This window comes from Cuculus canorus, chromosome 19, assembly GCF_017976375.1.
Source record: "Cuculus canorus isolate bCucCan1 chromosome 19, bCucCan1.pri, whole genome shotgun sequence".
Taxonomy (NCBI): domain Eukaryota; kingdom Metazoa; phylum Chordata; class Aves; order Cuculiformes; family Cuculidae; genus Cuculus; species Cuculus canorus.
In genome coordinates this window covers 6,160,029-6,187,017 of record NC_071419.1, presented here as the reverse complement: position 1 = coordinate 6,187,017, position 26,989 = coordinate 6,160,029, and the positions used below count along the sequence as shown (strand labels likewise).

Sequence of the window (26,989 nt, the reverse complement as noted above, 5' to 3'; positions counted from 1 at the left end):
ACAGAGGCACGCGTCCCTCCTCCCACGACCGGGGCGGGCCCGTGTGGGCAGAGAGGGCCGTGCCCTACACAAACATGGCGGCCTCTCGGGCCGCTGTGGGCAGAAGGGGTCATACCCTACACAAACATGGCGGTTCCCCGGGTCACGACGGTGGCCGGGAGGGGTCAGCACCGCCCGCTGGTAGCGCGGGGGCCGCGTGCCCTGCTTAAAGATGGCGGCGGTGCCGGCTTCAGCATGTCCGGAGGTGAGGGGTGAGGGGTGGCGGCGGCCGGGCTGCGGGAAGATGGCAGAGAGTGAGCGGCGAGCAGGTGAGCGGCGCTCGGGGGCTGCGGCGGGGGTCGTGGAGGGGCCGAGGAGCCAGAGGGCCGGGACACGAGCAGGGAGCGCTTGGGCTGCGGGGCGGGCGGGCGGGAAGGGGCCCTGGAGGCCCTGGGTCTCAGCGGGGGGAGGGGCCGGGATCTGGGAGGGGATGGTACCCCCTGGAGGGGCTGCGTGTGAGGGTGTGAGCCCCCCTCGAGGGGCTGAGTGAGGATCTGTGCCCTCCTCGAGGGACTGAGTGAGGGTATGGCACCCCCTGGAGGGTCTTGAGAGAGGGTCTGACCCTCTGAGAGGGGCAGGGTGAAGGGCTGAGCCCCTCAAGAGGGGCAGGGTGGGAGTCTATGCCCCCCACCAGGGGCCTGGGTGAGCGTCTGAGGCCCCTGAGGGGCTGGGTGAGGGGCTGTGCCCCTCTGGAGGGATTTGGGTCAGGGTCTGAGCCCCCCTGGAGGAGCTGCTTGAGGGTCTGTGCCCCCTTGGAGGGATTTGTGTGAGGGTCTTGGACCCCCAGGAGGGACCTGGACGAGGATCTGGGACCCCCAAGAGAGGCTGGCCTGCGTACTCTCAAGGGGTCTGCACCCCATGTCTAGGATGGGTGCCCACTGCGGTGAGGCAGCCAGGATTCCAGCTGCTGCTAGAGCATCGGGAGTCAGGGCACACTGGTGGCTTAGTCCATGTTCTGTGACTCTTGCTGAGATGGTTGGTGTTTGCTAGTGCGGAAAATCAGTTTCTTGGCCGAGTTTGGTTCTCCCACACCACAGGTGTGAGAGGGGGAGTGTCTCCCTTCTCCAAGTTGTTTCTCATCATAAACCAGATTTGCTTCTGCCTTCATCACATTATAGGCTTCGGACTTTTGCTTATGTATCTGTTTGTAGTATTCTAATGGCTGCAGCCCTCCCTCTGCTTCCTTCCCTGAGTATCTGTGGTCTCCTCTGCGAGAGGAAACACAAATTGCACCTCAGAGAAGTGGTGGTTGAGAAACAAATGCAAAGAGATGAAATGAGTTCCACGATGGGACAGAGGTTAGGATAACATCTGGATCCCCTTGGTGCAGGACGCTGCCCTGGACGCATCTCTGGGCTTTACGTATCCTCTGTATTAATGGATAATTCCATGTTATCTGGAGTTTGTTTTCACATTATAAGTTCTTTTAAAGTAAGAGTTCCATCATCATGGTGCGAGTCATGAGCACGTGCTGAATTTTCAGCAGAGAGGCATGCGTGTCTTTCATTTAAATTTTTCGTGCAGTATTCCTCTCGTCCCTGTACTGGGAAGTTTAACTTATGTGCAGGATTGAACTGAATGCTGTAACACCCTAGACAGCGGATGAGACTGCCTTCGTTCTGTGGGTGGGCAACTGGAAAGGCAGAGAAGTTAAATGGCTTTCTAAGGTGATGGAACAAGTCTCTGCGTGGTTCCTGGGATTCCTTTTCTCCTAATCTGCTTCCTCGACAGTGCTGCTCTACTGCAGAAAAGGCTGCTCACGCTTCTGGGTAGTATTTTCTATGTAAATAAAGCTAGTAATACTTTAAGGAGTTGGATTTTGGTGTCTGTTAGGAAGCCGGTGCCTGAGCTTGCTGTAGCATGGAGCGCAGTCGCTGAAGTGTCGCCAGGGGGCTGGTGCTGAACAAATGCCTTTGGATTTTCTAGGATCAAAAAGATGAACTAGGTGACTGTAACAGAAGTCAGAAATTCGCATTAGCACCCTGTTTCCTTAACAGCAGTCGGTCTGCTGCGCTGCCTTCTGTTAAGAGTTGAAAGCGTAGGAGCACAGTGCAAATTACCTCTAACCTTGTGGAGCATTTCTGGCTCTGCAGTGTCCTGGTGTGGGACTGCTGGCTGAAAGCAATGCTCCGGAGAGCCTGGGGTCAGGCTCAGCTTCTTGGTTCCAGGAGAAAAGAGCCCCTCTAATGCCTTAACAGATTGCATTAAATATTATATTCTGGACTCTGAGAGAGTTTCAAAATTAAACTTTATTAATAGTTTCCACTTGGAAGAGGCTGTGTCCTGCATCCTCCGGGCTCGCCTGGAGGGGAGATGTGGCTCTGGGCCGCCATCTATTGAATTGCTCTGCTGTGTCTTTGTGGGACTTGTCCTTTTTAGAGGAAAGCAATTCAGGCTTAACATCCTAAAACCAAGGCACAATTAGTTTGTAGGAGAGCACAGAGTTTCAGCACAACCCAGGCCTGTCTTCACAAGACAGAAATAATTAAACTAACTGGGTGTTGTCTTCGTTATCTCCTGCACCAGCCTCGCTGTCTGGACAGGAAAGGCATCTTTAGTGGTGCAAACAAGCGTAATGCCACTTTGTGAAGTCTTGTGGTGTCCTTAGGAGTGTATTATCTGTGGATCGATAGGACGTTGTTTGGTGAGGAAGACTTCTAATAGAGGCATAAGCTGGGCTGGATTTGTTTGCTTTCTCTCTCCTGAGAAATTAATGTTGATTTCTAAGAAAGGAAGAGAAAGGTTTTCTTCTCTTCACTGCCTTTATTTTACCTCTTGTTTTTGCATCTCTCAGGCACCTCTGAGGAGATGGCTCCTCCCATCCAGCAGAGCTTCATGATCCCCAAAAAGGAAATAAATATGGTTTCCGACATGGCCAAGTGGAAGCGCTCTCAGGTATGGTCTGGGCTCAGGGAAAACAGTTAAGTGCTCTTTGTGCTTCGGTAGCAGCCAGGACTTGTATGGGAGCAGTCGGGGAATGAGTAAAGCAGGTATGGGCAAATCAAGGCAAATGAACTGATTTGTGTTTTAAAGCAGAACTGTTTTAAAGCTGCCTGTCGCTGCCAAGGAAAAAGCCTTGTGTGGAGTCTGGCAGCCAAACGCTCTAATGAAGGAGTGAGCCAGGGAGAGCCTAGAGGCTGAAGGAGACCAGAGGTACTTAAACTCATTACTGCTCTCTCCCAACAAGCCAGACAGGAAGCTGGTAACTATTTCCTCCCACCTGTCCTGTACATTACGTCAAAACTGGGTTTACCCAGTGCTGTTTGAACTCAGCTTGAACATGGTCTTGCTGCTTGGCCCTCAGTCGGCATCAGGCTGGGCTTGTTCCTGGGCCCTTCCCACCTTGCTGTGCTGGAAAGGGCTCCTGAGCCCAGGCTTTAGGTTTCCTGGATAATTTTTGTTTATAGTCTGTGTGGAGCTGGTGGAACAGGAAGGTTCTCCCCACTCTGCCTTGGAGGGATTGGTGTGTTAGCCCAGACATGTCCCACCTCTTAGGAGCAAGGTATCGCATGATGACTGATCTGGGATATCTTAAGAGAAGCTGAAGTTATAGCCGGGTGTCAAGCAAACCTCTGGGTGCAGCTTCCTCTGTTAAATTTCCTGGGTTTAAGGACTTGTTCCTAGTCAGGATTTCTGTGCAAGAAAGGCCAAAGGAGGGAGAGGTAGCAGTGAGCTAGGCTGGTGTTTTCAAAGACTCAGAACTGTGCTGGATATGATACTTAAAAAGCAGTGAATTTAAAGAGAAGGAGCACTGAGGAGCTGGGCTGTGTCTCACTTCTCCTGTGCTTCTGCGTGATGGAGAAGAGTAGAAGGAAGAAAGGGGAGAGAAACACACAGGTCTGGGAGAAGCAGTGCGGAGCAGGACAATAGAATCATAGAATGGTTTGGGTTGGAAGGGAACCTAAAACCCATCTAGTCCCACCCCCTGCCATGGGCAGGGACACCTCCCACTGGATCAGGTTGCTCAAAGCCCTATCCAACCTGGCCTTGAACACCTCCAGGGTTGGGGCAGCCACCACTGCTCTGGGCAACCTGGGCCAGGGCCTCCCCACCCTCACAGGAAGACAAGATCTCATCTCAGTCTCCCCTCTTTCAGCATAAAACTGTTCCCCTTCATCCTATCCCTGCTCTCCTTGATCAAGAACCCCTCCCAGCTTTCCTGCAGCCCCTTTCAGTACTGGAAGCTGCTCTAAGGTCTCGCTGGAGCCTTCTCTCTTCCAAACTGAACAACCTCAACTCTCTCAGCCTGTCCTCGTATGGGAGGTGCTCCAGCCCCCTGATCATCTTTGTGGCCTCCTCTGGACGCACTCTGAAAGATCCATGTCCTTTCTGTGCTGAGGATGTTCACAGCTGAGACTGCAGAGCCGAGGAGTTTGAATTTGACCTGATAGGAGGCAAGGAGCTGAGGGAATGATTTTGGGGGCAGTGTGGGAATTTTTAGGATTCTCCTTGCTGTAATTTTTACGGTGTTCTTGGTGCAATCATCATCTGCCTCTGAGCTCTGCCAAAAATAGCAGTATCTTCACAGCAGTCCCTGTATTCCAGGTGTCTCCCAGAAAGCAGTGTTACATGCTGGCAAGGATTCCCTCGGTGTGCAGGAGTGCTCCCATGCTGCGTTGCTAGCTGAAACAGACCATGGATATTCACTAATGCTCTGCTCTCTCGGGTGTGTTTGCAGGCATACGCAGATTACATGGGCTTCATCCTCACTCTGAACGAAGGTGTCAGAGGCAAGAAGCTGACCTGCGACTACAAAGTTTCAGAGGTAGGAAAAGAGTTTGGATCCCCTTGTTTCTCCTTTTTTTGACTTTTTTTTTCGGCTCTACAATGAATATTTCTATGGCAAGGCATGAGTTGGCAGCTTTTCTGGGAGCCAGGGAGGATAAATGCAGTTGGTTTATGTTTGGGGATGCAAACGTCACCCTGCAGTCCTCCCTGCAAGATGCAGAAGTTCTGTGTGTGCTTGCTGAGTGGGAAATCAAATAAGTTACAAGCGGGTAGGAGCTGTTGGTGAAAGGAGGATGCAGAAAGGACAAGGTTTGACCCTGCTTTTGCAGTCTGACTTCAACCAGTGATGTTTCGGTATCCCTTCCTGCCTGCAGGCAAAAGGCTGAGATGTCTGTACCATTCTGTTTCTCCCACTGGTCCTCCTCTGTCTGTTTGTCCCTGGACGTCTTCATTGCTCGGACTATGTTAACAGCACTGATCTCACTCCACGCTGTGGCTGGTTTGACAGCGCGTGGGCTCAAGGCATGTCCTTGTTGTGGACCTGAGGGCTGCGGGGGCTGCGGAGCTCGCAGGAGGGCTGGGATGAGAAGGTGCTTTTAGCCTGTGGGGCAGAATTGTCCCTTCTGAGGTGTTAAACAGAAAGGACCTATTTTTCCCCTTGCATTAATGTGATGCCATCTAGTTCTGTCATGGCTCGGTTTAGTGCCTGTTCACCTTATATCATTTGGAGCTGGGGGGAAGAGCAGGCATCTTCAGCCCGAGTCTCTGTGCTGCCCTGATCTGCAGAGCATACCTTGGCCACCAGCTTGGCTTCTGTGTGGCACACTGGATCCCGCTCCCTTTTTCTGCGCTGCAATGAGGAGATTCTTGGGTACATTTTTACTGTTTAAATTTGGCTGTGCAAGAAAGAGGGCGATGGTCTAAAAAGATCTGGGTGGAATGGGTAGCAGATTGTGTTTCTAGCTTCGTTCTGGTGAGGGAAGCAGCATTAGATGGTCTTTAACCTTATCGTTTATGTTTAAAGCAGGCGTGTTTTTGATCTTTAACCTAATCATTTATGTTTAAAGCAGGCGTGTTAAGTCCAGCCTTCTCTTCTAGGAGGCCTGTGTGAATAGCAAACTTGCTTGTAATTCGTGGGGGGGATCAGGGATAACGAATCTCTCCCTAACAGGCTTTGTGTTCCCCTTTTGTTCCTTCGATTCAGTAGAAACTGCTGTCAAATGCTGCTTTTGCTTTCTGCTGTTTGCATTTCACCTTTGAGTTCTGTCTTTGTGGTGATCTCGCTCATTCCCAACCATTCACAGAGCAGTTCTAGGGAAACAAAGCATTAAAAATGAGCTAAACAAAGAGGGGGGAAAAAAACCCTCTTCCTCCAACCCCTTTGAGCTGTCAGCTGTGTAGGAAAAGCTGTATCAGGGCTGTGTGCTGTGCAGCGAGTCCCTCTTGGAGTGAACGTTTTCCATCCGCACTCCCAGTCCAGGTGACAAACAGACACGGGCCTGACTGCTTGAGAAGCGGCAGGGAACGTCTCATTCCCCTCGTGCTGGTCTCATTCCCCTCACAACGGTCTCATTCCCCTCACACTGTGGAGTGCAGAAGCCTGTGACTTGCGGCACAGGTGGAGCATCCCCAGGGTTGCCTTGTTGATGAGGTTGCCTGTTCACGCGGGTTCGTTTGTAGATCAAACTGCTTATCTGTGCTTTTAAAAGCTCAGCCCCTTGTGGCCTCTGCTTGCATCTCTGCTCTGCTTTCTTCTCTTTTGCTGTACCTGCTGCTGATGCGCTTTTGTGCCGTCCCATCTTCCTCCCTGATCAAATGCTGGGGACGCCTGCCTTTGGCAAATGACCTCCTGGAATCCTTTCAGCTGAACACAAATCCTCTCCACGACTTTACCGGTATTGCTTTGCCATGAAAAAAAAAAGCAAGCATGGTCTGCCCTGCTTTGAAAGAGACGGCTTAATGGTTTCCAGAATAGTGTGTGTCAATACCAAACTGTCTGCTGGAGTGAGAGCTGAACCCTTGGGGGGCTGAGCCCCCTTGGAGATTTGCTGAGCCTGCTCAGCTCTTATGGAGAAATTGCATGGAGCTGTCTGGGGTTTTGCTGGAGGCATCTGACAAGCAGTGATAGCCGAGCTGTTGTTCAGGACTCCAGCGTAGACGCTGTGTCTGGCATAAGGTTGTATGAGTGATAGGCTGTGACCTGCCTTCTCCTCCTGGAGGAAGTGCTTTTCACGTGGGATCCGTGCAGTAACTGCTAGGGCTGCAGCCTGGAGCAGTGTTTCAAAGCTGTGGCTTTGATCAGAGGAACAGTGCAGCACAGAGGAGGTTAGTTTTGGCCATGTGAGGAGCAGACCTTCCCTTCAAACAGTTCTCTACATTGGGGGAAACTGGCCAGCCTTTGGGCTTGCTCTGATTCCTGGGGAGTGGGTGAAGCAGCAAATGCCCCAATTTTAGCATCACCCACCTCCGACAGGGCCCAAGGAGCCTGCAGGGATGAGCTTGGTCCCTGTGGGTGGCTCTGGCTGCTGCGATGCCTTCTCAGCATCTCTGGCTGCCTGGCCCCTGTTCTTGAGAGATGCTGACAGGTCTATGCTCTGTCGGAGTCTCTGTGCTTTGCCTTTGGGACCGGTGGCAGGATCAGGGTCAAGGGGATGCAAAATCAGCACAACGAGAAGAGCAGGGAGAGCGGGAGGGGGAGCTGCCCTTGCTTTGATCACTGGAAAGGTAAAGCAAAAATAGAGCTTAAAAATCCAGCCAGGCAAAAGAAGGCTGCAAAGGTGCTGATGGTTGTGTTCCCGTAAGCTCTGCTCTTCCCCTCCTTCTCCCGCACTGGGGTCAGCCCTGGATGCACAAGTTTTCTCTGCTGGACAATGGGAAGCTGCTTCTTTTAGCAACCCCCTTTCAAAGGGCCTTGAGCCCAAACCGAGCCTCATCTCTTTAATTATTTATTGGCTTGGCTGAGCCGGCAGCTGGGTCCTGCTCTCCTGTGTTCAGCCGGGCTGGGCTTTTTAATCCCTTTAAAGCAAGCGAGTGGGGAAGCGGAGGTTGGACTCTCGCTCTCACCAAGGCCTGCGGGCAGATCTGGGGAGGGGGAAGGAGCCGGTCCTTGCCAGCCATTTATCCAGGCAGCACTGAGTGCTCTCTGAGAGGGGTTTGAAATACGGTGGCTGCTCGTAATGAGCTGCTGGTGCCGGCGGATAAATCACCAGCACGATTTAATTATTTAATGCAACCCAGTGCTGGGGATGGTGTTGCTTAATTGGAGGGGAATGCAATTGCCAGGAAGGAGTAGAGCTGAGTCCGAACCTGGCCCAGTGCAGCAGAGAGACACCGAGTTTCCGCAGCGTTTTGTGCAGCAGGGAGCTGAAGCAGAGCAGGTCACGCTGTCTCAATCCACGTGAATCTGGGGCACTGGTCTGTTAGTCGCTCCAGGTTGTAGCCTCACAGGGCACCCAGAACTTCTGCCCTCAGCATCTCTTGTCACTTGGGTCTTTTCTGTTCCTGCTGTGTCCAGGTCTTGTCCTCTATCCCAGCCTCTAGCCTGGTGCAGTGGCCAAATGTCAAGGTCCTGTGGAATGGGTGGATCCCTCCTCTACCTGATCCCTCTTCCTGCTGGCTGATCCCACCATGCCCTTAGGATTGCACCTCGGGAACTGCTGTCTGTGGTGCCATGAGACCCTGGGGGCGGAGGGCATGGGGAGCGATCCACAGCTGGTTCAGCGGCAGCACGGCTCTGCCATACCTGTCTCTCTGCCCGCCTCTTCGGGTGGCACTTCAAGGGCTAGAAACTTGCTGGGCTCGGCTGTTTCCTTGTCCTCCCGGCAGGCAGCGTGAAGAATTGAACCACAGCCCAGGAGACCAGCCGGCTTCACACGGTCGATGCCTCCAGCAAAGTCAAACCAGCCGCTGCTTCTGCTGTCCTCTTTGTCCCCTTGAAGGAGGAATCCCCTCTTGAGACAGAGGAGCCTACATTGCCCGGGGCCTGGCCAGCTGCTATGGCGGCTGATGGCTCTCCCGGCTGCTTGGAGTTGGGTGAGGAGAATCCCAGAGCCTCTAGCAGGCTTGGCCGGTTGTCGGCAGCGCCTCCTAAATCTGTTTGGAGCTGCTCAAGGTGCTGCCTGTGGTGTCGCCTCTTGGTGTGTGGGGTATAGCCGTTCCCCAGCTGTACAGGCAAGGCAGGGAGGAGGCTGTGTGCACTGGGCAGGCCTGAGCCAAACCGTATGCCTTGAAATGTGGCACTGTTGCATCTCTGTTCTCCTTTGTGTGCACAGCAGTGCTCCCTCCAGTCACTCTCACACATCCTGCAGAGGCTCTTTGCTTTCTCCTTTCAGTGCTAGGTGTAAGGAAGATGTCTCTTTTGTCCTGCTGTTGTCTCCCCATCAGCTTTGTGTTTGTGTTGAGACCTTTCTCTGAGAGACAGGAACTTCTCGTGCTTGCTTTGATGAGACCACTGGTGGGCAAATCAGACTGCCTCTTCGCTTGAGTATGTTGTGTTTTGCCATGTGCACTTGGTATCCCTGGGTTGGAACTGCGTGGCAGTCGGGCTGGTAGGAGTTTGGAGCAACAGAAACCATGCTGAGAAGACTGACTTGTGATTAGGCCCTGCTGTGCTGGGCACTGTACAAATGCTAACACCATCACTGCTAATCCTGGTACCTTAGAGGCAGTTCAGGACAAAGATTAGAGGCTGTGAGAAGGGCCTTTAAATCGCATCATTAGCCACTGGTGAGGATGCTCCCACTGGTGAGGATACATGGTATGTGCTGAGCTGAATCCTGCGGGGAATGCAGGACCCTCAAGATGCAGAGCCCGAGTTTTGCATTGGGAGAACGCTGAATTGTGTAGCTCTTCCCTGCTTCCCAGCCCCATACACCTTAATGTAGGAGCCTGCTGGAGCTCTTCTCCCAGAGGTTTTAGTGCTGTCAGAGCTCATGAAAGGCTGTGTGGGCGACTGGAGAGCCTGCCTCATGCTGGGCTTTGTACTGGGCTGATCTTCTAAGGGGAAGGACGCTTTTCCCAGCTCCTCTACATTTCAGGGAGGGTTGGCACATCCTGTTTCCACTTGCCACCCTTGGGAAGGATGATGTGGGCTTTAATGACTCCAGTGCAGGGCAGAGATGTCGGAGCCTGAGGGACTGCTCTGTTTTATGTCACTGTTGACTCTTCATCATCTTTGTTCTCTGTAGCCCATTGAAAAGCTGGTGGCTCTTTTGAACACCCTTGACAGATGGATCGATGAAACCCCACCGGTGGATCAACCGTCTCGCTTTGGGAACAAAGCCTTCAGGACCTGGTATGCCAAACTGGACCAGGTGAGCATGTCTTTCATGTGTGGTGTTACGTGCAGCACTTACAGAAGAGCCGTGCATCCAGCAGGGGTAGCAGAATGGCTCTGTCATTGTGTGGCAGCCAAGCAGCCTACAGAGGAATTGCTTGGGTAAGCTGTGAAGGATCCACCTCTTGGTGTGCATCACTTACTTCTGATCCGGTGCTGTCTTCTCCTCTTACGAGAGCATATGGCCCGTGTAAATGCTCTTGGCTGGGTCTCCAAGTCCTGGATGAGCCATGAGGGCTTCTCCAAACCCAAGGAACTCCTTTGCTCTGTAACTGCCCATTGTGTTTGCCAGCTGATGATGACACACAAAATCAGAGGAAGGTTGTGAAACTGCTCAGCTTCCTTCAGCTCAGAGCACTTGCCCTGTGCTCTGGAGGTGGCACAGGCGCAGTCCTAGCAGCGATGAGCTTGCAGGTGGTCTGGGGCTCTGTCAGTGCCTTTGTCCTGGAGATGACTCTGGGTAACTGGGTTGATGTACTTGGATGGTGAAGCTTTGTTTTCCCTGCATGATACACGTGGCCTGGATAAGTGTCAGAACAAGTGCTCCTTGAATTGCTTCATCTCTGCAGATGAGCTCAACAGGAGAGCTCGCCCCTCTGTCGTGCTGGCTCTGGCCATTGTAGGAGTGCACCATTGCAGCTCCTACTCTGCAGTACTGTCTGAGCAGGGGGTGACTTGTTCCTGGGACTGACAGATCTGCGCTCACTCAAGAGAGTCTCTTGTGTCTTTCAGGAAGCAGAAAAGTTGGTGGCCACAGTAATTCCCAAGCATTTGGCTGATGCTGCACCAGAAGTGGCCGTGTACCTGAAGGAATCTGTGGGGAACTCCACCCGCATTGACTATGGCACAGGTACAGGGTGTGCATACTGGCTGAGGCTGGACTCCCTCACGTGGTCACCCTTTGGAGCCTGGTGCTGCATTGATTTTAAATAGATTATTGCCACTGTTTTTAGTGCCAGCTTGAAACAAACACCTTCCTTCCATGGCCTCCTCTCCTCTATGTCCTCTGCGGGCCATGACTGAGAGCTGGGCTGTGCTAGAGCTGTGACTCCCTTTTCACCTCTAATCCGAGGAAACATGAACCGAGCTATGCAGGCTGTTCTGGCATAAGCTGTAGGAGCCGCTTTACTGCATACAGCAGTCCTGCACTCGCTGGTCTGCAATAGGCAGTTTAAAGGCATAAAATATAATTGCTTGAATTGGAACCGCAGTGGGAAACAGGTTTGTGTTCCGTGGGAGGTATCTTGAGGACTGGTACTCCCTGGAAGTGACATCACTATTTGCAGAGGGACTTCAAATACCCAAGGTAGAACCATTTAAGCATTCTGCACTTAAGGAGATACTTAACTGCAGTATGAAATAACTACACTGGCTTCAGTTAAATGTAAATCAAGAATTGTCTACATGCTCTGCTTCTCTGTCTGGAGGACAAGGATGTCCTCACCAAAAAGCCGGAGAGCAGGACGCTGTGGGTGCAAGGGACCGTGACTTAAAACCTGGGCAAGGAGAGGAAGAGGAGGACGTGGGTAGAAGGATGAAGAGCTGGAGGCTGTGCAGTGCCTGCCATGAGAGCTGCGGCTCGCTGGCACCAGGGGGAGATGTTGTCTTTGGAAAGGGACCCACTGGCTGGGGTTTAGTCAGCTCGGGGAAGGAAATTCAGCCTTTCCTCCCCTCCTGTGTCCCCCAAGCCAGAGGTCCATGTCGTAGCTGACAGTGGCTAGACCATAGGTGCACTTTGTTCCTGTGCTGGAAGCTGTGCTTCTTCACAGTGTGGAGCTGCTGGTCTTGTACTCTTCCTTCCTCTGTGGTCCCTTCCACTAAAAGTAGTTTTGGGGTTTGCTGGTGTTTCTTTCCATTGCTGTTAGCTGGAGGACCAAGCTGCAGAGGCTCAGCCTGACCTCCCAGTACCTACTGGGACAGACTGTTCCTGGCAGCATCATGGAATCTGCATCCTTCCGGCACAGAGATATTTTTGAAGCGTGAGGGAATCTGTTTACTTGCAGATGTGAGGTTCTCTCACATCCCCAGAGCAGACGACTCTGCGGTGCTCCGCTTCCCCTGCTGTGCCAAGCTCCTGGGAAAGGCCCTGCCTTGCTCCCAGCATGCCCAGAGTTGGAACTGTTTTCCCTCAAGAACTTTTTCTTTTCTCAGAGCTTGTAATCACCTTATGAATATCTAGAAGGTATTTTTGGGTGAGTGCTGTGTGGGGATGAAATATTGTCAGCTCATGGCATTAATAGGGACAGTAGGGTTGGAGCTCTTGAGAGAGGAGTGATTCTTGAAGAGCTATTGTGTTGTCCTGGGGACCAGAGACACCAGTGTTACATCTCTTCATGTCTTTTAACTCTAGGGCATGAAGCTGCATTTGCAGCCTTTCTCTGCTGCCTCTGCAAAATTGGCGTGCTCCGAGTGGATGACCAGATGGCTATTGTCTTTAAAGTATTTAACAGGTGAGGTGATGGAAGAAGGGCTGGAAGCACTGGGCTGTTTGGGTGCAGGTCCCTGACAGTGTATCCTCCCAGCTGTCTGAGATGTGCGAGATGTTACTGCCTGTCCTGTGTGCCAGACTCCTCTTGTAGTCAGGGCTGATTGTGCCCCCTTTCTTCCACGCATCTGCTCCCATTTTGGAGTGACAAGTTATAAGAGTCTCCTCCAAGGGTGTGAACTGGGCAAAGCAAGGTCTTTCTACAAAGACGTGTACGTATTTAGAGAATGTGAGTGCTTAAGGGGTTGTGCTAGGGAAGAAGGGCAGAATGGGAAGACTGAAGGCAAATTTAGACAAAATTAGGAGGTAGGTGTCTTTTTTAATGGACTGTATGGTGACCCATTATAGCCATCTCCAGAAGGTGACGGCACCTTGTCTGTTAGAGGCTGAGTGTCTTTCCGGAAAGTTACTTTAGCTGACCACAAGTTATTGAGTTCTGCAGAGGTATGTGGCAAAGCTCTGTGCTTTGTGATCGGCAGGAATTTCTGATCAGAGGACTTAACATCTCTTCAGGCATTAAAAAAAACCCCAAAACTATGAAACTTGCAGATATCTGCTTGTCCTCTAGATGTGTTTGCAGCTCAGGAGATAGAATTGGTGATGATGAAACTGGTGGAATGGGTGTTTGGAGTGCAGAGATCTAATCCCAACTGTATCGCTGTTTGGTGGCATGGAAACAATTACCTTCAATAGTACTTCCAGCTTTAATTTTCTACCTGAAAAGTGAAAGTAGCGGTTGCTGTAAGGCGGAAAGCTTTCTGAGCTCTTTTGGAAGTTGTTGAAAGAGAGTGAAGTGTCAATGTTTTCAGACAACAATGGGCGTGGGGAAAGATCTACACCAACATAAGACACTACAGATAAAATAAACCTCTGCCACTTGATTTCTTAATGAATTTGGTGTAAAAAAACCCTCAGTTTTTATAAGATGCTGATGCTTTCTACTATATGAACCACCAGACTGCTTTCTAGGGCAAAAGAGATGAATATATCTTCTATGTACTGTGCTGTATGTGGGGTCCTGCTTGCAAGTGATGAAGCTGTGTCCTTCTCCAGCCTGGTTGGTTGTGTCCTCACGTAAGTCAATGAAGACAGAAGGAAGCCTTGTCTTAACTCTTCCTTCTTTCTTTGGTCTCAGGTACCTAGAAGTGATGCGAAAACTTCAGAAGACCTACAGGATGGAACCTGCTGGCAGCCAGGGCGTGTGGGGCTTGGATGACTTCCAGTTCCTTCCTTTCATATGGGGCAGTTCCCAGCTGATAGGTACTAACAAAAATCTTCTTGTGTCACAACCTTCCCCGTCTGTCTGGGTTGTGAAGATGATAGTGTTTGGGACCGACTTTTAAATGTGTCAAATTTGTGTATGATACAGCAGAAGAGTTTGCTTGGAGCTTGGATTTATTTATTTTTTTTTTCACACAGGTTTCTAAATAATGCTACTTGCTTAGTTTGGGATATGGGAGGCTTCCTTGTACAGTAAATTTGTCTTTATTACAATGACTGCAAGCTTTTGAAAAGGAGAGTTTTGGTTTCGGTGCTAGAAAAGATATTTTCTGCCCTGCTGAGTTTACCAGGTGCTCTCACTGCTGAAGCACTGAGGTGGGAGATGAGATGGCAGAGAGGAGCAGCTCTGTGCTGACTTCTGAAGAGCTCCGATAGGAGGATTGGGTTTCTTTGGGAGGAGGGGCAGGGCAAGACCTGGTTGAATGTGGTCTCAGAAGAGGGTGCCATATAGGTCACTTCCTCTTGTCTCTTACTCTTTTTAGATCATCCAAATTTGGAGCCCCGACACTTTGTAGATGAGAAGGTGGTAAATGAAAACCATAAGGACTTCATGTTCCTGGAGTGCATCCTCTTCATTACAGAGGTGAGGTTTGTCCCACAGCAGAGTTCTTTTGACGTTGGATACTTGGCTTTGACTGTGGCTTTCTCTTCCTCCTTTGCTTGTTTGTTTGCTCTCATGGAACTGTGCGGATGAACTATTGTTGTGTGTTTGAGGTGCTCTCCTTGAAAGAGTTGAATGGGGATGTTGAGAGGGAAGTACAATTAATCTAGAGGGGCTGTGGATTGCAGTTGAAGGGAGCTGTAGCAAAAGCAAACAAATAACCTTGTATCATCTCTTGGATCACTCAGTTAGAGCTTGGATGGAGAAGACTGGAATGCAGGTATGCTAGGAAGGTGGAGTAGGAGCTGTGAAAGGATGGGGCTTGCCAGGATAACTTCCTTTCCCTCCAGCCACTGGATGCTCCCTGGCAGGCCCTGGCTCTCCCTGTGCTTAGGGCAGGCTCCCAGCCTCCATGCAGCTTGGTCTCCTCCAGATTCTACCAAAAGAGTCCCCCATTAAACGCATCCTCTTTGCAAACAGTGTAGAGCAGTGATGGTGCTAAGATTCACCCAGCTGGCAGTACTATTAGGACCATGTTTGTGCTCAAGCACTGTGGAGTCCCTAGGGTGAGAGACCCGTGATACTCAGCTTGTCACCAACCGTGGGTGGTGGTTCTCGGTGGGGGAGCTCAGGACTCCCTTCCCTCAGCTGCAGTGGATGGTCTGGCTGTGTTTCTGCCGTGCTGCATGCCCTGGGCAGTGAGAGCACGAACCTTACGCTCTGTTTTGGTGAGGGATTTCTTCTGTCTGGTGAGAGAGAGTTGATGGGATTGATTTTGAAGGACAGAGTGTGGTTCTTCCCCTTTGTTCTGTTCGCTTCTCCCCCCATCCTTGCCTCTCTAATTTAGTGATTAGATGAGAAGGGAGGTTACCAACTATGAACTTGGCCTTTCATGTAGAACATTTTCAGGTCCCAAACGCTGGGAGGTGCTGTGTCAAGTCCTGCTGTATATAGTAGGGTTTGTTGGTGCTCAGCACCTCACAGGGTTTAACCCTTAATGCAGAGATAAATCATGCCATGGGTAGTAAAGAGGCGCTGGTGGGAGAGATCACATGAGGACAGGAAAGCAGGAGCCAAGATGCTAAAAAATGTATTTTAATACATGCCTCTTTAATAACCAGATTGCGCACTAACCTGTTAAAAACATGGAAATATCCATCTCGTAATGTGTGTACAATGCTCTGCAGTACACAAATGACACTTAAAGTTTAAAATACACAGCACCGTGCTGCTTCCTCAGGTCACTCTTGCTTTTGCCTGCAGGAAGTTAGCCTTGTATTAGGCTCTTAAAATCAGCGATTTCACTTCTTTTTCTGCACATTTGCTGAGAATCATGGAATTTCATGTTTCTGCCAAGTTCCTCAGTGCCACCTGGTGGCAGGGAGCCCTCCTGTCCGGCCCTCCTGGCGTGAGCCGCTGCTAAGGGATGGCAGCGACCTGGATTATCAAATGCATGGCATGTTCAATCCATCTTCATGCAAGCCCTTTTTATTTTTATTGTAGAGATTTGGCTTTTAAAATCTGGATTTTTTCCCTCCCAAATGCCTGGGAAGGCTGTTACTGCCACTAGGGGGGGCTGAAACAGCCCTGAGTGCCCTCCAAATGCTTTCTCTCCAAAATCAACAACAAAACAAAATAGCAAGGAAAAAGACAGAAGGGATTAAAGACTTCAATAAATGAACGATATTATTTTCTCTTGAGCTTGTCAGCTGGAAGCAGCTCTCCTTTAAAGGTGTTAAACGTGTAGCAAGCACCACAACAGTTCCCATAATGGGTCTAGTACGTCTTACCGACATGAGAGCAGGTTTTGTTTCAGCAGGCTACAACCGAGGGAGGTTGTTTTCTTTCAGCTGAGAGAATATTCTCTTGAGCAGGTATTTTTCTCAGCCTCTGAGTGACGTTTCAGGGATATGAAGGTACACTGCTGTGGTGTTTGCCAGGCGTACGTTTAAACCTCAGGCTCTTAAAGCAGCAGCGAGATGATGTCCAGGCTGCACCCGCTGAGGCATTCTCCCTACAGCAGCACCACCCTGCACCGCACGCAGGCACGGCAGCGAGCCTTTGCGTAAGCTGCCTGCTGTTGGGAAATCTGCAGGGTGGGTTTGAACCATGGTTCGTGAATAAGATGGGATTTGTGGAGCTGGCTGGGACTTGAGCTATCCCCTCGCTGCCACCTTGCCTTGCCACAGCGTGCTGTGGTACCTGTAGGTGCAAGGATGAGGGGGATTTGGGAGCATCTCTGGTGCCAGCTGCATTAGGGGCTGTGGACAGCAGTGGTGGCAGGGCTGTGTGTTTTTGTGCAGGAGAGGGGTGCCGGGTATGTTCCAGCTGTTACACTGGATCAGTGCAGTCGCCCAGATGCTTCTCCAAGGGCCCACGGCAGGCAGCAGGAATTTCAGCTTCAATCTGGCTTCTAAATTTGGAGGTTTGGGAAGGGAGGGCTCAGGTTTCGACTGGAAGGGAAGGAGCTGACAGGAAAGCACGGCCTCAGCCGTCCCCCTCCCCCCGGCACTGACAGAGGAACCATTTACAAAAGGCCGATTCTCTTGGGAACCGAGAGGCAGGAACGCCGCGTCTGTGAGTAATTTCCTGCTCAATATGGCTGCTCTGACTCACTCCGTTCCCCTGGGGTCACTGCGGGACTGCAGCGCACTCGCTGCCTCTCGCTCTTCCCCCCAGCTCTCCCTCTTCGCCCTTTGTAGCTGGAAGGAGATGATTTTGTTATTTCCCCCCCTCATCCCCCTTGTTTTTCCCTCTCCAGTTTCAAACCATAGCCAAGCTGTCCCTCGCTGGGTGCCCTGGGTGAGGAGGGCCACGGTGGCAGCCGTGCCAGGCACGAGTGTGGGGCTTGCCAGCCGTGTTTGTTGCCTCTGTGCTCTCCAGTGTGCCTGTTCCGGCTTGGGAAGGAGGGGAAGCAGCGCATAATAGTGATGGCTGATGCAAGCTGTGCCCCTGCGAAGGGCGGTGATGCTGGAGGAAGGTTTGGTATCGAAACGCATGCAGCCACATCCCCTGTACAGGGAGCGGGGATGCTTTGAGTTGACCCGCTTGGTGCTGAGCTCCGTGGCAGCCTTTAATGAGGGTGCCCGCCGGTGCCAGATCCTTGTGCTTAATAACACGCTGGCTCTGTCGAGTAGCATCGTGCTTTGTGTTTCATCTTGTATCTGCAAGGAAAGCGCGCACGGCAGAGGGGAGCGGGAATGGCTGAGTGGCTCATCCGTCATCCCCCAGCTCGCAAGAACTGCCGAGGGGAAGTGGGGATGTGTCTGTGTTCTTCCAGCAGCGGGCAAAACTACAACCCTGCTTCCTCTGGTGCTCCAGCCTAGGGGTCAGCAGGTTTGGAACATGTTCTCCTCCAAGCAGTGGGTTGAGTTCCCCCCACTCCTTTCACTCTCTTTCTTTCTCTGCTGCAGGCTGGTGCCACACAGCCCTTGCAGAAGGGCAGCAGCAATTTCGCGAAGCAGATTGATTGGCCTTACTTGCTTTTACAGCAGGCAGAGAGGAGGTTTTGGAGGCTCTTTTCCTACCCTTGCTCTGGGCCTGTGCGTGCATGGAGGGAAGGGGTTAGTTGTTCGAGCCCTGAGTCAGGAATGAGAGTCCAAGAGATTCCTCTCTCCCCACACTCGTTTTTAGCGTGAGCTTCGGCCTTGTGGTTTCTGATGTCATGGGAACTTCACTCAGTCAGAGAGGCTGTGTTGTATTTCTTTTTCTCCCTGAGGATCTGTTTTTGTTCATGGAGGAGAAGGAGAGACAACTACCCAGGGAATCCACACGCAACAGTCCCTGATTGTAATGTCCCCCCTGCCCTCCTTCCTCTGAACCCCTCACCGTGGGAGGAGAAACGCTGGAGTGTAAAAAAATGAAATAAAACTAAAACCATTTAAAGCATCCGAGGCAAGCCTGCAACTTGCAGCTCTGGCACTGGTTTGGGAAGCGGGACTGGAGCATGGCCCCTTTGCTCCTGCCTCCCACAGCGCCCTCCTCTGCTGCAGGCAGGTGTGGAGTGGGCTGCGGACACCAGAGCTGCTGCCAACTTGCGCTGCCCTCTGTTCGGGGAAGGCAGCAGCGGTTGTCGCTGTTGTCGCTGCCGCTTGTTGTTGATCTGAATGGGGAATGAGTCATTTTCTTGGAAAGCCCAGCAGTGCTGCACTGGGAGGTTTCTGGGTAGAATAGGAACAGCACTGAGCCAGGCTCTGCTGGGGGGGAGAACGGAACTTATGTGGGGCTTTTTAAAGCACTCATTAAAAGGGGGTGTGCAGAGGGAGGTCTGATCAGGAAAGCGTGGCAGGAAAGGGCCTAATTCTGTCAGGGAAGGAGGGGGAGCTGGATTGCCACGGCTTCATGTGATGTGGCTGTGGAGGGAGGGAAAGAGGGAGGAAGGGAGGCAGGGAAGGGAAGGCACGGTGAGGTGGCTGGTGTGTGGGTCACAGGGCTTGGTGGGAATGTTTGCTTGGAGAGAGCGTGAGTGTGAGTCACTGCTGGTGCACGAGCTTCCTGGCTGGCCTGGCTCCCTCAGCCCTGCTCTTGTGTCTCTTTCAGATGAAGACGGGCCCCTTTGCCGAGCACTCCAACCAGCTCTGGAACATCAGTGCTGTGCCCTCCTGGTCCAAGGTCAACCAGGGCCTCATCCGCATGTACAAGGCAGAGGTGAGCGCTGTGGGCAGGGGGAGGCTGCTCGGCCACACGCCTCTCCCCTTCCACTTCACTGTACCTCAGGCCTTCTGCTGCTCCCTGGGTGGGGGCCCTGTGCTCAATGTGGCTTGGGAGCCTTTGGCTGTTCAAGTGCTGCTAACTAGAAGGAGGCTTCTGCCTGCCTTTTGTTTATCCCCAAACCAATCCCAAAGTGGCCATTCCTTGCTGACATGAATTTGCCATTTCTTGTTTTCCCATAGTACATGTTGCAGGTCTCCAAATTAGGGACAATGTCTTGACATGCTCATCCCTCTTGTTCCCACACTGCTTTTTTACCAACTGGAGGAGACTTAAATTATCATCCCATGTTTTGAGAGCCCCAGAGCAGGCTGAATGCTGTCTACTGACCTCCCCTTCTCTGTGCAGTATGCTGGACCAGGGAGGCCAGTGCTATCTCCATGGCTTGGCAGCTCTCCACCTGCCCGGGCTTTGCTGGCGCTGCCCCAGCAGGCTTTCCTGGCGAACCCTGACCTGGGGAACTGGGCAGTTTTGGCTGTCCCTTATCTCTCCTTCCTGCTCGAGCTAACTCTGAGCATGAGGAAGCAGGACAGGAACCATTGCATCTGGGCCTCTGAAGGGAACGGCTGACAGGCGGCATCTCTTGCTGGGAAGGATGGGACTGTGGTGACTCTGCAGGGAGTCATCGTTGGAGGAGCCCAGGTGGCACAGCTCTCTGGTACACCCGGAGAGACTGATGGGGTTTGAAGGACTTAATCCTGTGTCCTATGTTCTCTACTCAAGGCATCCGTGCTCCTGTTGCTGGGACATATGGCAGAGGCTGAGAGGGCAGCTCCACTTAGGCCCAGCGCACAAAGGGGTTAACTGTGCTGAACTCCACGCTCCCTCCCCCAGCCCTTCCTCTGCACTGCACATCCTGTGTTTAGGTTCCAGGCCACATACCTCTCTAATCTGCGAGGTGTCACTCCCAGGCCCGCTGGCTCCTTCCGCCCCCAGCTCAGCTTTCCTCCTGGCCTCCAAAGAGGAGAAGCGGGGCTGGCAGTCGACCCCCTCCACTGGCTGCTCCTCGGAGGGGTGCCCCTGAGTTCCCCCTCCGGGACTGCCACCACTCACAGCTCTGTCATGGGGGCTGGAGATGCTTCCAGCTGGGAAGCCCTGAGCTGGAGGGGCTGGAGGGAGAGCTGGAGGGGCTGGTGGGAAGACCGCAGTGTTGGGAGTGCTGTTAAAGTGAAACATTGGTCCTCTAAAACCTAGAGCCCGAGTATGGTCTGCTGCTGCCTGAAGAGCCCTGCCTCGATCCTCACTTTCCTTTGGCCCAATTCCTTCCCCCACTGTTCAGGTGCGGCACCTCCTGTACCGGTGGTGTCTGATGCCCTGCATGGGGGATCCCAGCTCACGCACCGTGAACTCTGCCAGAAGAACTTGGCAGTGGTATAACCAGTGTGCAACACGCACATCCACTTGTGTCTTGGAGCCACCACATCCCAGCAGATAGGAGGACAGCACGGCTCAGGGATCCTCTAGAGACTGGGAGATTCTTTTAGGTACCCCAGACATGGGCTTTTCTGGAGGCCTTGGTCTGTTTTGAATAGTAAGTGATGTTCTGTGTAGAAATGCTGGATCCAGTACTGGTGGGTTTCTAGAAACATCTAGACGTGTAGGTATGTCAAAGGAAGAATGCAGACACTTCTGGAAAGAGTAATGGCATAAGTTTAGGCTGAAGTGTGGAAAACATTGAGTCAAGCAGAGCGCTTTAAATTTATTTTCTTTTCTCAAAGAACATTTGTAGGTCTTGAAGGACCATTCCTAAGCACGTGATCCTCATGCAGCAATGTCTTCTCCTGCCACTGCAGGGTGCCATGTTCTCCTGGACAGGCAGTGGAGGTGGGGATGCCTGCCGAGGAGTCTTCACTGGTGCTTTAAATCTGCTCTGGGGAGTATTCCACCCTGCTGCCGGCTCAGCCCGTTCCTGCATGCCTTGGGAGATGAAAGGAACTTGGATGTGGCAGCGTGGCTGGGTAGAGCTTTTAGTTATGATGTGCTGGTTTTATCAACATTTGTAACTGGAGGATCTCTTTGACTAATTTTCTGGGAGTGACACAATGTTCAGGAGTCGCTGAGGCTTCGTCCTTTGAAAACTGAATCCTTATGGATGTTTCAGGCTAGGCACCCAGTCACTGCTGAAGATGCTCTCTGCTTGTTGCTGGGTCCTGGACCAACTTTCTCCTCACCGTACCCAGCTGTGTAGCCTTCACCATTGCAGTCTTTCTCCAATGAGCCGCTGTCAATGTTGGCAGAAGATAAGTGAGCCAAGAGCCCCCAGGTGCTGATGTGGCTCTTCATCCAGCTTTTCTGTGGTATTGCTCAGGGCATGTGATGGAAAAGAAGGGAGGTTTGGGGTTGTGTTGCTTTTTGTCTAGCTGGCTAAGGTGAGAGCAAGATTGTGCAGAGACAGGATGAAGAGTAACAGTTTTAAGCTGAAAGAGGGGAGATTTAGATGAGATATTGGGAAGAAATGTTTTTCTGTGAGGGTGGAGAGGCCCTGGCTTAGGCTGCCCAGAGAAGTTGCGGCTACCCCATTCCTGGAGGTGTTCAAGGCCAGCTTGGATGGGGCTTTGAGCAGTCTGATGCAGTGGGAGATGTCCCTGCCCATGGCAGGGGGTTGGAACTGGATGGGCTTTGAGGCCCCTTTCAACTCAAACCATTCCATAATTCTGTGATTCCCTTCTTTGTTTTCTTCTCCCTGCCCCTCTGTTCACCCACTGCAATTAGATCAGGTGAAATCAGACACTCGCATGGAGGCTCCGGCTCCTTAAGACATCTGTGGTGACTGAGAAGTGCTCGATGCCAGACAGCCCTGAACACGACCAGGTTTTGAGTGGAGGCAGTGGCAGGGCGAAGGGGTCACTTGCTGTAAGCAGAAGAGGAGAAATCAAATGCTCACTCGCAATCTGCTCTTGCTTGGTAGGAGTGGGATAGTCCCCAAACCTGGTTCATTTAAAAAGCACTCTAGATGCTTTATTTTTGCTCTGTTCCCTTCACAGCATGGCTTTAAACCAGCATCAGGAAGATCAGGTGTGTCCATGTGGCTGGGAGCTCTAGCCTCGTTCCAGGCACTCCACAGTGCTTGCTGCAGGGCATGTGGATGGGCAGTGGACTGAAGGCGATGTGTGTTTAGCTCTGGGTGTTTGTGAAATCTCAAGCATGTCACTTTATACTGTATAAATATAATGGGTAAAGATGTGTTCACTTGGAAGCACAAGGGCTTTTCTTATTCTCTCCATCAAAGAGGAGTGAAGAAGTTGATGGAATAGAGTGTGGTTACAGCAGCAGCCTTCATGTTTCTCCCCTGAGCCTGCCTTTGAGTCTCCTCACCTTTCCTTCTCTGCTGAGTAGGGCTTCAGTGTGATTGAGGTGGTGGCAAGAAATAAATAAGCCTGTCCCCTCCACTGAGTGAGTGTTGGCTAAGTTTCACCCAAAAGTGATGCAGGGAAGGTCCTATCTCTTGGCATGTCTAATCATCCAGTAAATTTGTGCTAAACCTGCTGTCTAGAGGAGAAAAATTTGTGTCTTCTTGGGCTGGCGACGGGTCAAGTAGAATGGATACCCATTCTTCCTGCTGATGGTAAAGTCTCTCCATCCAGAACCCAAACCAGGCTGGTCTTCGTGAGACTCTTGGACCTGGTTGGGCTGACATTTCTGGCTGTCAACATCTCCAGTTTTCATTTCTCTCCTTCCCTCACGTCACTGCTGTCCAGCACTGCTTCCTCTGAGGCTTTGTCTAAGTGGTTGTGCTGGGAGACGGCAGCAGCTCTGAGCATCCCACGCATTAGGAAGCTTTGAAGGGGATGTGCCCTAATGGTCATAGAGTTTCTTTCTCCTTGGTGCCTTGCCATAGATGCTTGTGGGTTTCCGCATGGCTCTTATTCCCTGGGAGTGGATGCAGCCATGCTGTGCTTTCAGCACCTCCAAACTTGCTTTGGCTCCTGCATGCTTGCTAGCAGTTCAGTTGTGGTGGAACCCATTGTCTCACCTCTGGCTCCAAAGGGATTATCATAGGCATGGGCTTCCGAGAACAAATCCTCCTGCTTGCTCATGATGACAGCATGAGGGCAGGCTGCCTGCCCTTGCCTGTGCCCTGCCTTGGGATGAAGGGCTGCCCAGAGCACACCGACTGCTTCCTTCCCACCCCAGAGCTGGGATCTCTTCTGCTGCAGCAGATTCTGCTTGGCCCTGTGGAGGGCACAAAGCTCCTTCCTTTGGAAAGGAGGCTGGTAACATCGGCATGGCTCTTGCCTCCCTTTGGTAGGAAGGAACTGTGCTTCAAAAGTAGTGCCTGGAGGAACCGAGCCATGCATCTTGTCCCCAAGATCTGTCTGGGAGGCTGCTGGCTGCAGGGCTTAGACACCCACCTGCTTTGGCGTCTGCAGGTTGTGGGGAGCTGGGTGCCTGCCTGGTGCAGCACCCCATACCCCTGGCTCTGAGGAGATCCTCTTTGTGCCAAGGAATGTTGGGGCTGGATGGACTCCTGTTGGTTGATAGCTGCTGTGCTTTTGTAGTGTGTACTTCACATCTCTGGTAGAGCAAGACTCCCATGAGCAGACTGATGCCTCGGCTGGGTGCAGGGAAAAGCTCTCCTCCCAAGACACAGGCACTTGGATTCCCTTTCTCCTCTTTGTATCATGCTGTCTGGGGAGGGAAGAACTTGACCCTCTGCCTGCAGCGAGGAGGTGGCCACCATCTCAGTAGCCATGCCCCGGGTGATGAGTCCTCATTGCAGCGCTCTGAGGTGATTATCACCCTTGTTTAGAACAACTGCCGTGGGGATGTTAGTGCAGGCGCAGCAGCTGGGTTGGTGCACACGTACGTCTGAGGTTTGTGTGTCTGGAGGTGAGTCTGCTCTGTGCTCTGAGTTTTGGGCAGTCTGAATCTGCAGTGAAAAAAACAGAGCTCTGAGTGGCTCTGCCAGGCGAGTGCTGGCAAGCTTTGATGTGGTTATTGACCACAACCACTGACCTTCCTGCCCTGGTGGGGTGATGAGCAGAAGAGGCTTTGCCCTTGCAGCCCAACTCTCCCTGTGCGGAGCAGGGCTCAGCTGGAGGAAGCAGCTCTGAGCTCAGCTGCCCTGTAGTGGATGTGTGTGACGGATCTGTGATCCACACCCCCTCTATCATTGCTCTGCAATGCAGGGTGGGAATTTCAGGAGAGAAGGGACGTTGGGAATAGGGTCACGTCATAAAACTATGGCAGCAAAATCACTGGTGCTTGCCTAACAAAGACCTGAGATTCTGGAATGCAGTTGGGGCAGCGCTTTGCAACTGTAGGATGGTGCCTTAAACCCAAAGCGTGGGCTCTGTCCTGGGGTGGGAGAGTCTCTTCCCTGAGGGGTTTCTGCAGCTCTGAAAGTGTTTGTAGGTTGAAGCTCTTCAAAGAGATCAGCTTGAGCAAGGAGAAGTGGTGAGAGAGAAAGCTGCTGACATACACATGCCTCTTCTGCTCATGCTCCAGGCCTGAATTTCAGCAAGGAAAAGGCTCTGGCTGAAGGAAAGGGGATGGGGCTATGAAGTGTTACTGGCCTGTGGAGCCTGGTGGAATGTTGGGGGAGACATGGGGCTGATCCCTCTGCCTGGGGCTGAGCTGAGTGGCCCCACTCTTGCTGCCTCCTGACCCGGAGGCAGATTGTAGTTCTGACTGTGTGCATAAGGTGGAAATGTCTCCTGATTTCACCTCTCTTTATCTCTCCTCCTGCAGTGCCTGGAGAAGTTTCCTGTGATCCAGCACTTTAAGTTCGGCAGCCTGCTCCCCATCCAGCCTGTGACGTCCTAAGGAGGCTGCGGGAGGAATCAAGGCAGCGGAGGCGTAGCGCGGCGCTCTTCCTCCTCCCCTCACCCCCTCCTCATCACCTTGCCCGTTACACACAGCCCGTTCATTCCTGCACATCCTCATCGGTAACCACAGATCCAAAGCACTCGCTGGCCTTGCACGGGAGACAGGACCTGGAGCAGCTCCTCCTGCACGTCCCCAGTACGGGGATGTCTCGCCAGCGTCCGAGCTGGGGCTGTGCCTCTCTGCTCTGCTGTGTCCACGGGCAGCGTGACTGCCGTTTGTGTGGTTCTGGGCACGTGAATGGGGTTTGAGTAGGGGCTGCCTTGCCGCAAAGGCCCTCTGCTTCCCTTCCTGGGAGGAAGGGGGTGTGGAGGGGAGGAAGGCACGCGTGTTTGTATTGGGCAGTGGGAACTGCAATTTCTCTTGAATTTCATTGAAGTTTCCTGTTGCTGTTTGGTTTGGGAAACCACTGCGAGGGGTGAGTTGTGGGTCTGCACGTGCCTGTAGGCAGCCACCTCTGCTTGCACTAGGGGGTAGAGGAAGTTGTAGGGAAGGTCTGTGGGTTGCTGGAAGCCCAAGGTGCCATCTCTCCCTTATTCTGGGTAACTAAAGCCCCCTCCTTCCTCCATCTCTTTTACAAGGTTCCCTAGGTCTTCCTTTCCCGCCACTGCCTCTTCTCTTGGGTGAAGCTGGGAACCTTCTGGGCTGTGGGGGTCTGAGCTGGCTCTGAAGCCAGAGATAAAGTCCCTGGAGGGACCCAGCTCTGGGGGAACAGCTATGCAAAGACACTGCTCGAACGGCGCCTGCTCAGGCCCCCTCTTAATGGGCACAAAACCTCCTATGCTAACGTGTTCATCGCTGGGTCCAACCTGCCCCCTGCGCTCCCTGTTTCCTCTCCGTGCTTTGCTGCCCCGGGGCTGGGCTGGCCTCAGTGGCACAAGGTGACTGTGGTTGCTACTGCTTGGTCGTAAATTGTAGTGACAGCCCCATCATGAAGGGATTTCCCCACCAAGCAGTGTGTTCCCTGGCTCTTTTAGGGAAGCATCTCTGGAGCAAAGGCAGCACGAGGGGCGAGCGAGCAGCTTTACCTGCATTTATGTACTTGTGCTGGAAACAAAAAGCATGAATAACCCAAGACAGGGGATTATACCTGGAGGAAGCTCTTTCCCTTTGCCATTCCCTGCTGGACCTCGGGCAGAGGGACCACCACATTTCCATTGCCAACAGCAGGCAGGTGAATGAATGGGGATGTGGTCCAGATCACACCAGCAGCATCACTAGGAGGGCAGAAATCGCTGGTGCCGTGTTTGAATTGAGCCATTGTGTCCACCAAGGTGGTCCACAACTTTGCAGCTGGAGAGGAGATGTTTCTTCTTTGGGTTTCTGGGCTGGATGTGGGGAAACAAGGCTCCGGTCTGGTGTTTGCTGGGGGTCAGGGCAGCAGGAGGGGACGGTGGGGCTGCCCCCTGCGAGTCTGCTTGGCTTTCGCTGCCGTACGGCTTTACTGGGTGGGGGGGGAAGGAAAAACAAAATGCCTGCTTGTGAATATTTTTACCCACAATTTTCTTTTTGCCAGACTTACTCGTTCCCTCTTGTAAAGGTTCTCGCAGGCGCTCAGGGCAAGGAGAGCAAGAAGGGAGTTGAAATTAAGAGCCAGTGAAATGCAGGTGTCTGCAGAGTGAAAGCAGGGCTTTCCAGCACTGCTACTGTCCTGTCTGCTCCTGGCTTGGCCCTGGGCGGGAGGGGACAAGGATATTCTGACCAGCCTGAAACAACTTTATAAACTTGCATTATAAATGAAAATGGAAGGCTGGAATTAAGTCTTGTTTTACTCCTAAATGGAATGTATCATTTATCTTGGCTTTCCAAATGGAGCAGTGCTGGAGATCTGTGTTCTTGCTGGGACTTGATGAGTCTAACTCCAGCGGAGCAGTTTAGCAGCCACTGCCTGGATTGGAGACCCCAGGTGTCTCCACTTGTGTTCCCTCTCGTTGCTATGTGGCTTTTGGCAAGTGTCACCGTGCTTTAAAGGGCTGTGCAGCAT

General features: G+C 52.2%; 1 protein-coding gene across 1 annotated transcript; it reads left to right on the top strand.

Moving 5' to 3' along the window:
• The first annotated feature begins 166 nt into the window (after positions 1-166).
• Positions 167-25,474, top strand: PTPA (protein phosphatase 2 phosphatase activator). The gene is made up of 10 exons (XM_054084506.1): positions 167-308; positions 2,834-2,934; positions 4,718-4,804; positions 9,954-10,079; positions 10,835-10,952; positions 12,453-12,552; positions 13,723-13,847; positions 14,351-14,451; positions 19,009-19,116; positions 24,871-25,474. The coding sequence occupies exons 1-10, from the start codon at positions 212-214 to the stop codon at positions 24,943-24,945; spliced, it is 1,038 nt and encodes a 345-aa protein (XP_053940481.1). The 5' UTR covers positions 167-211; the 3' UTR covers positions 24,946-25,474.
• Positions 25,475-26,989: the final 1,515 nt, after the last annotated feature.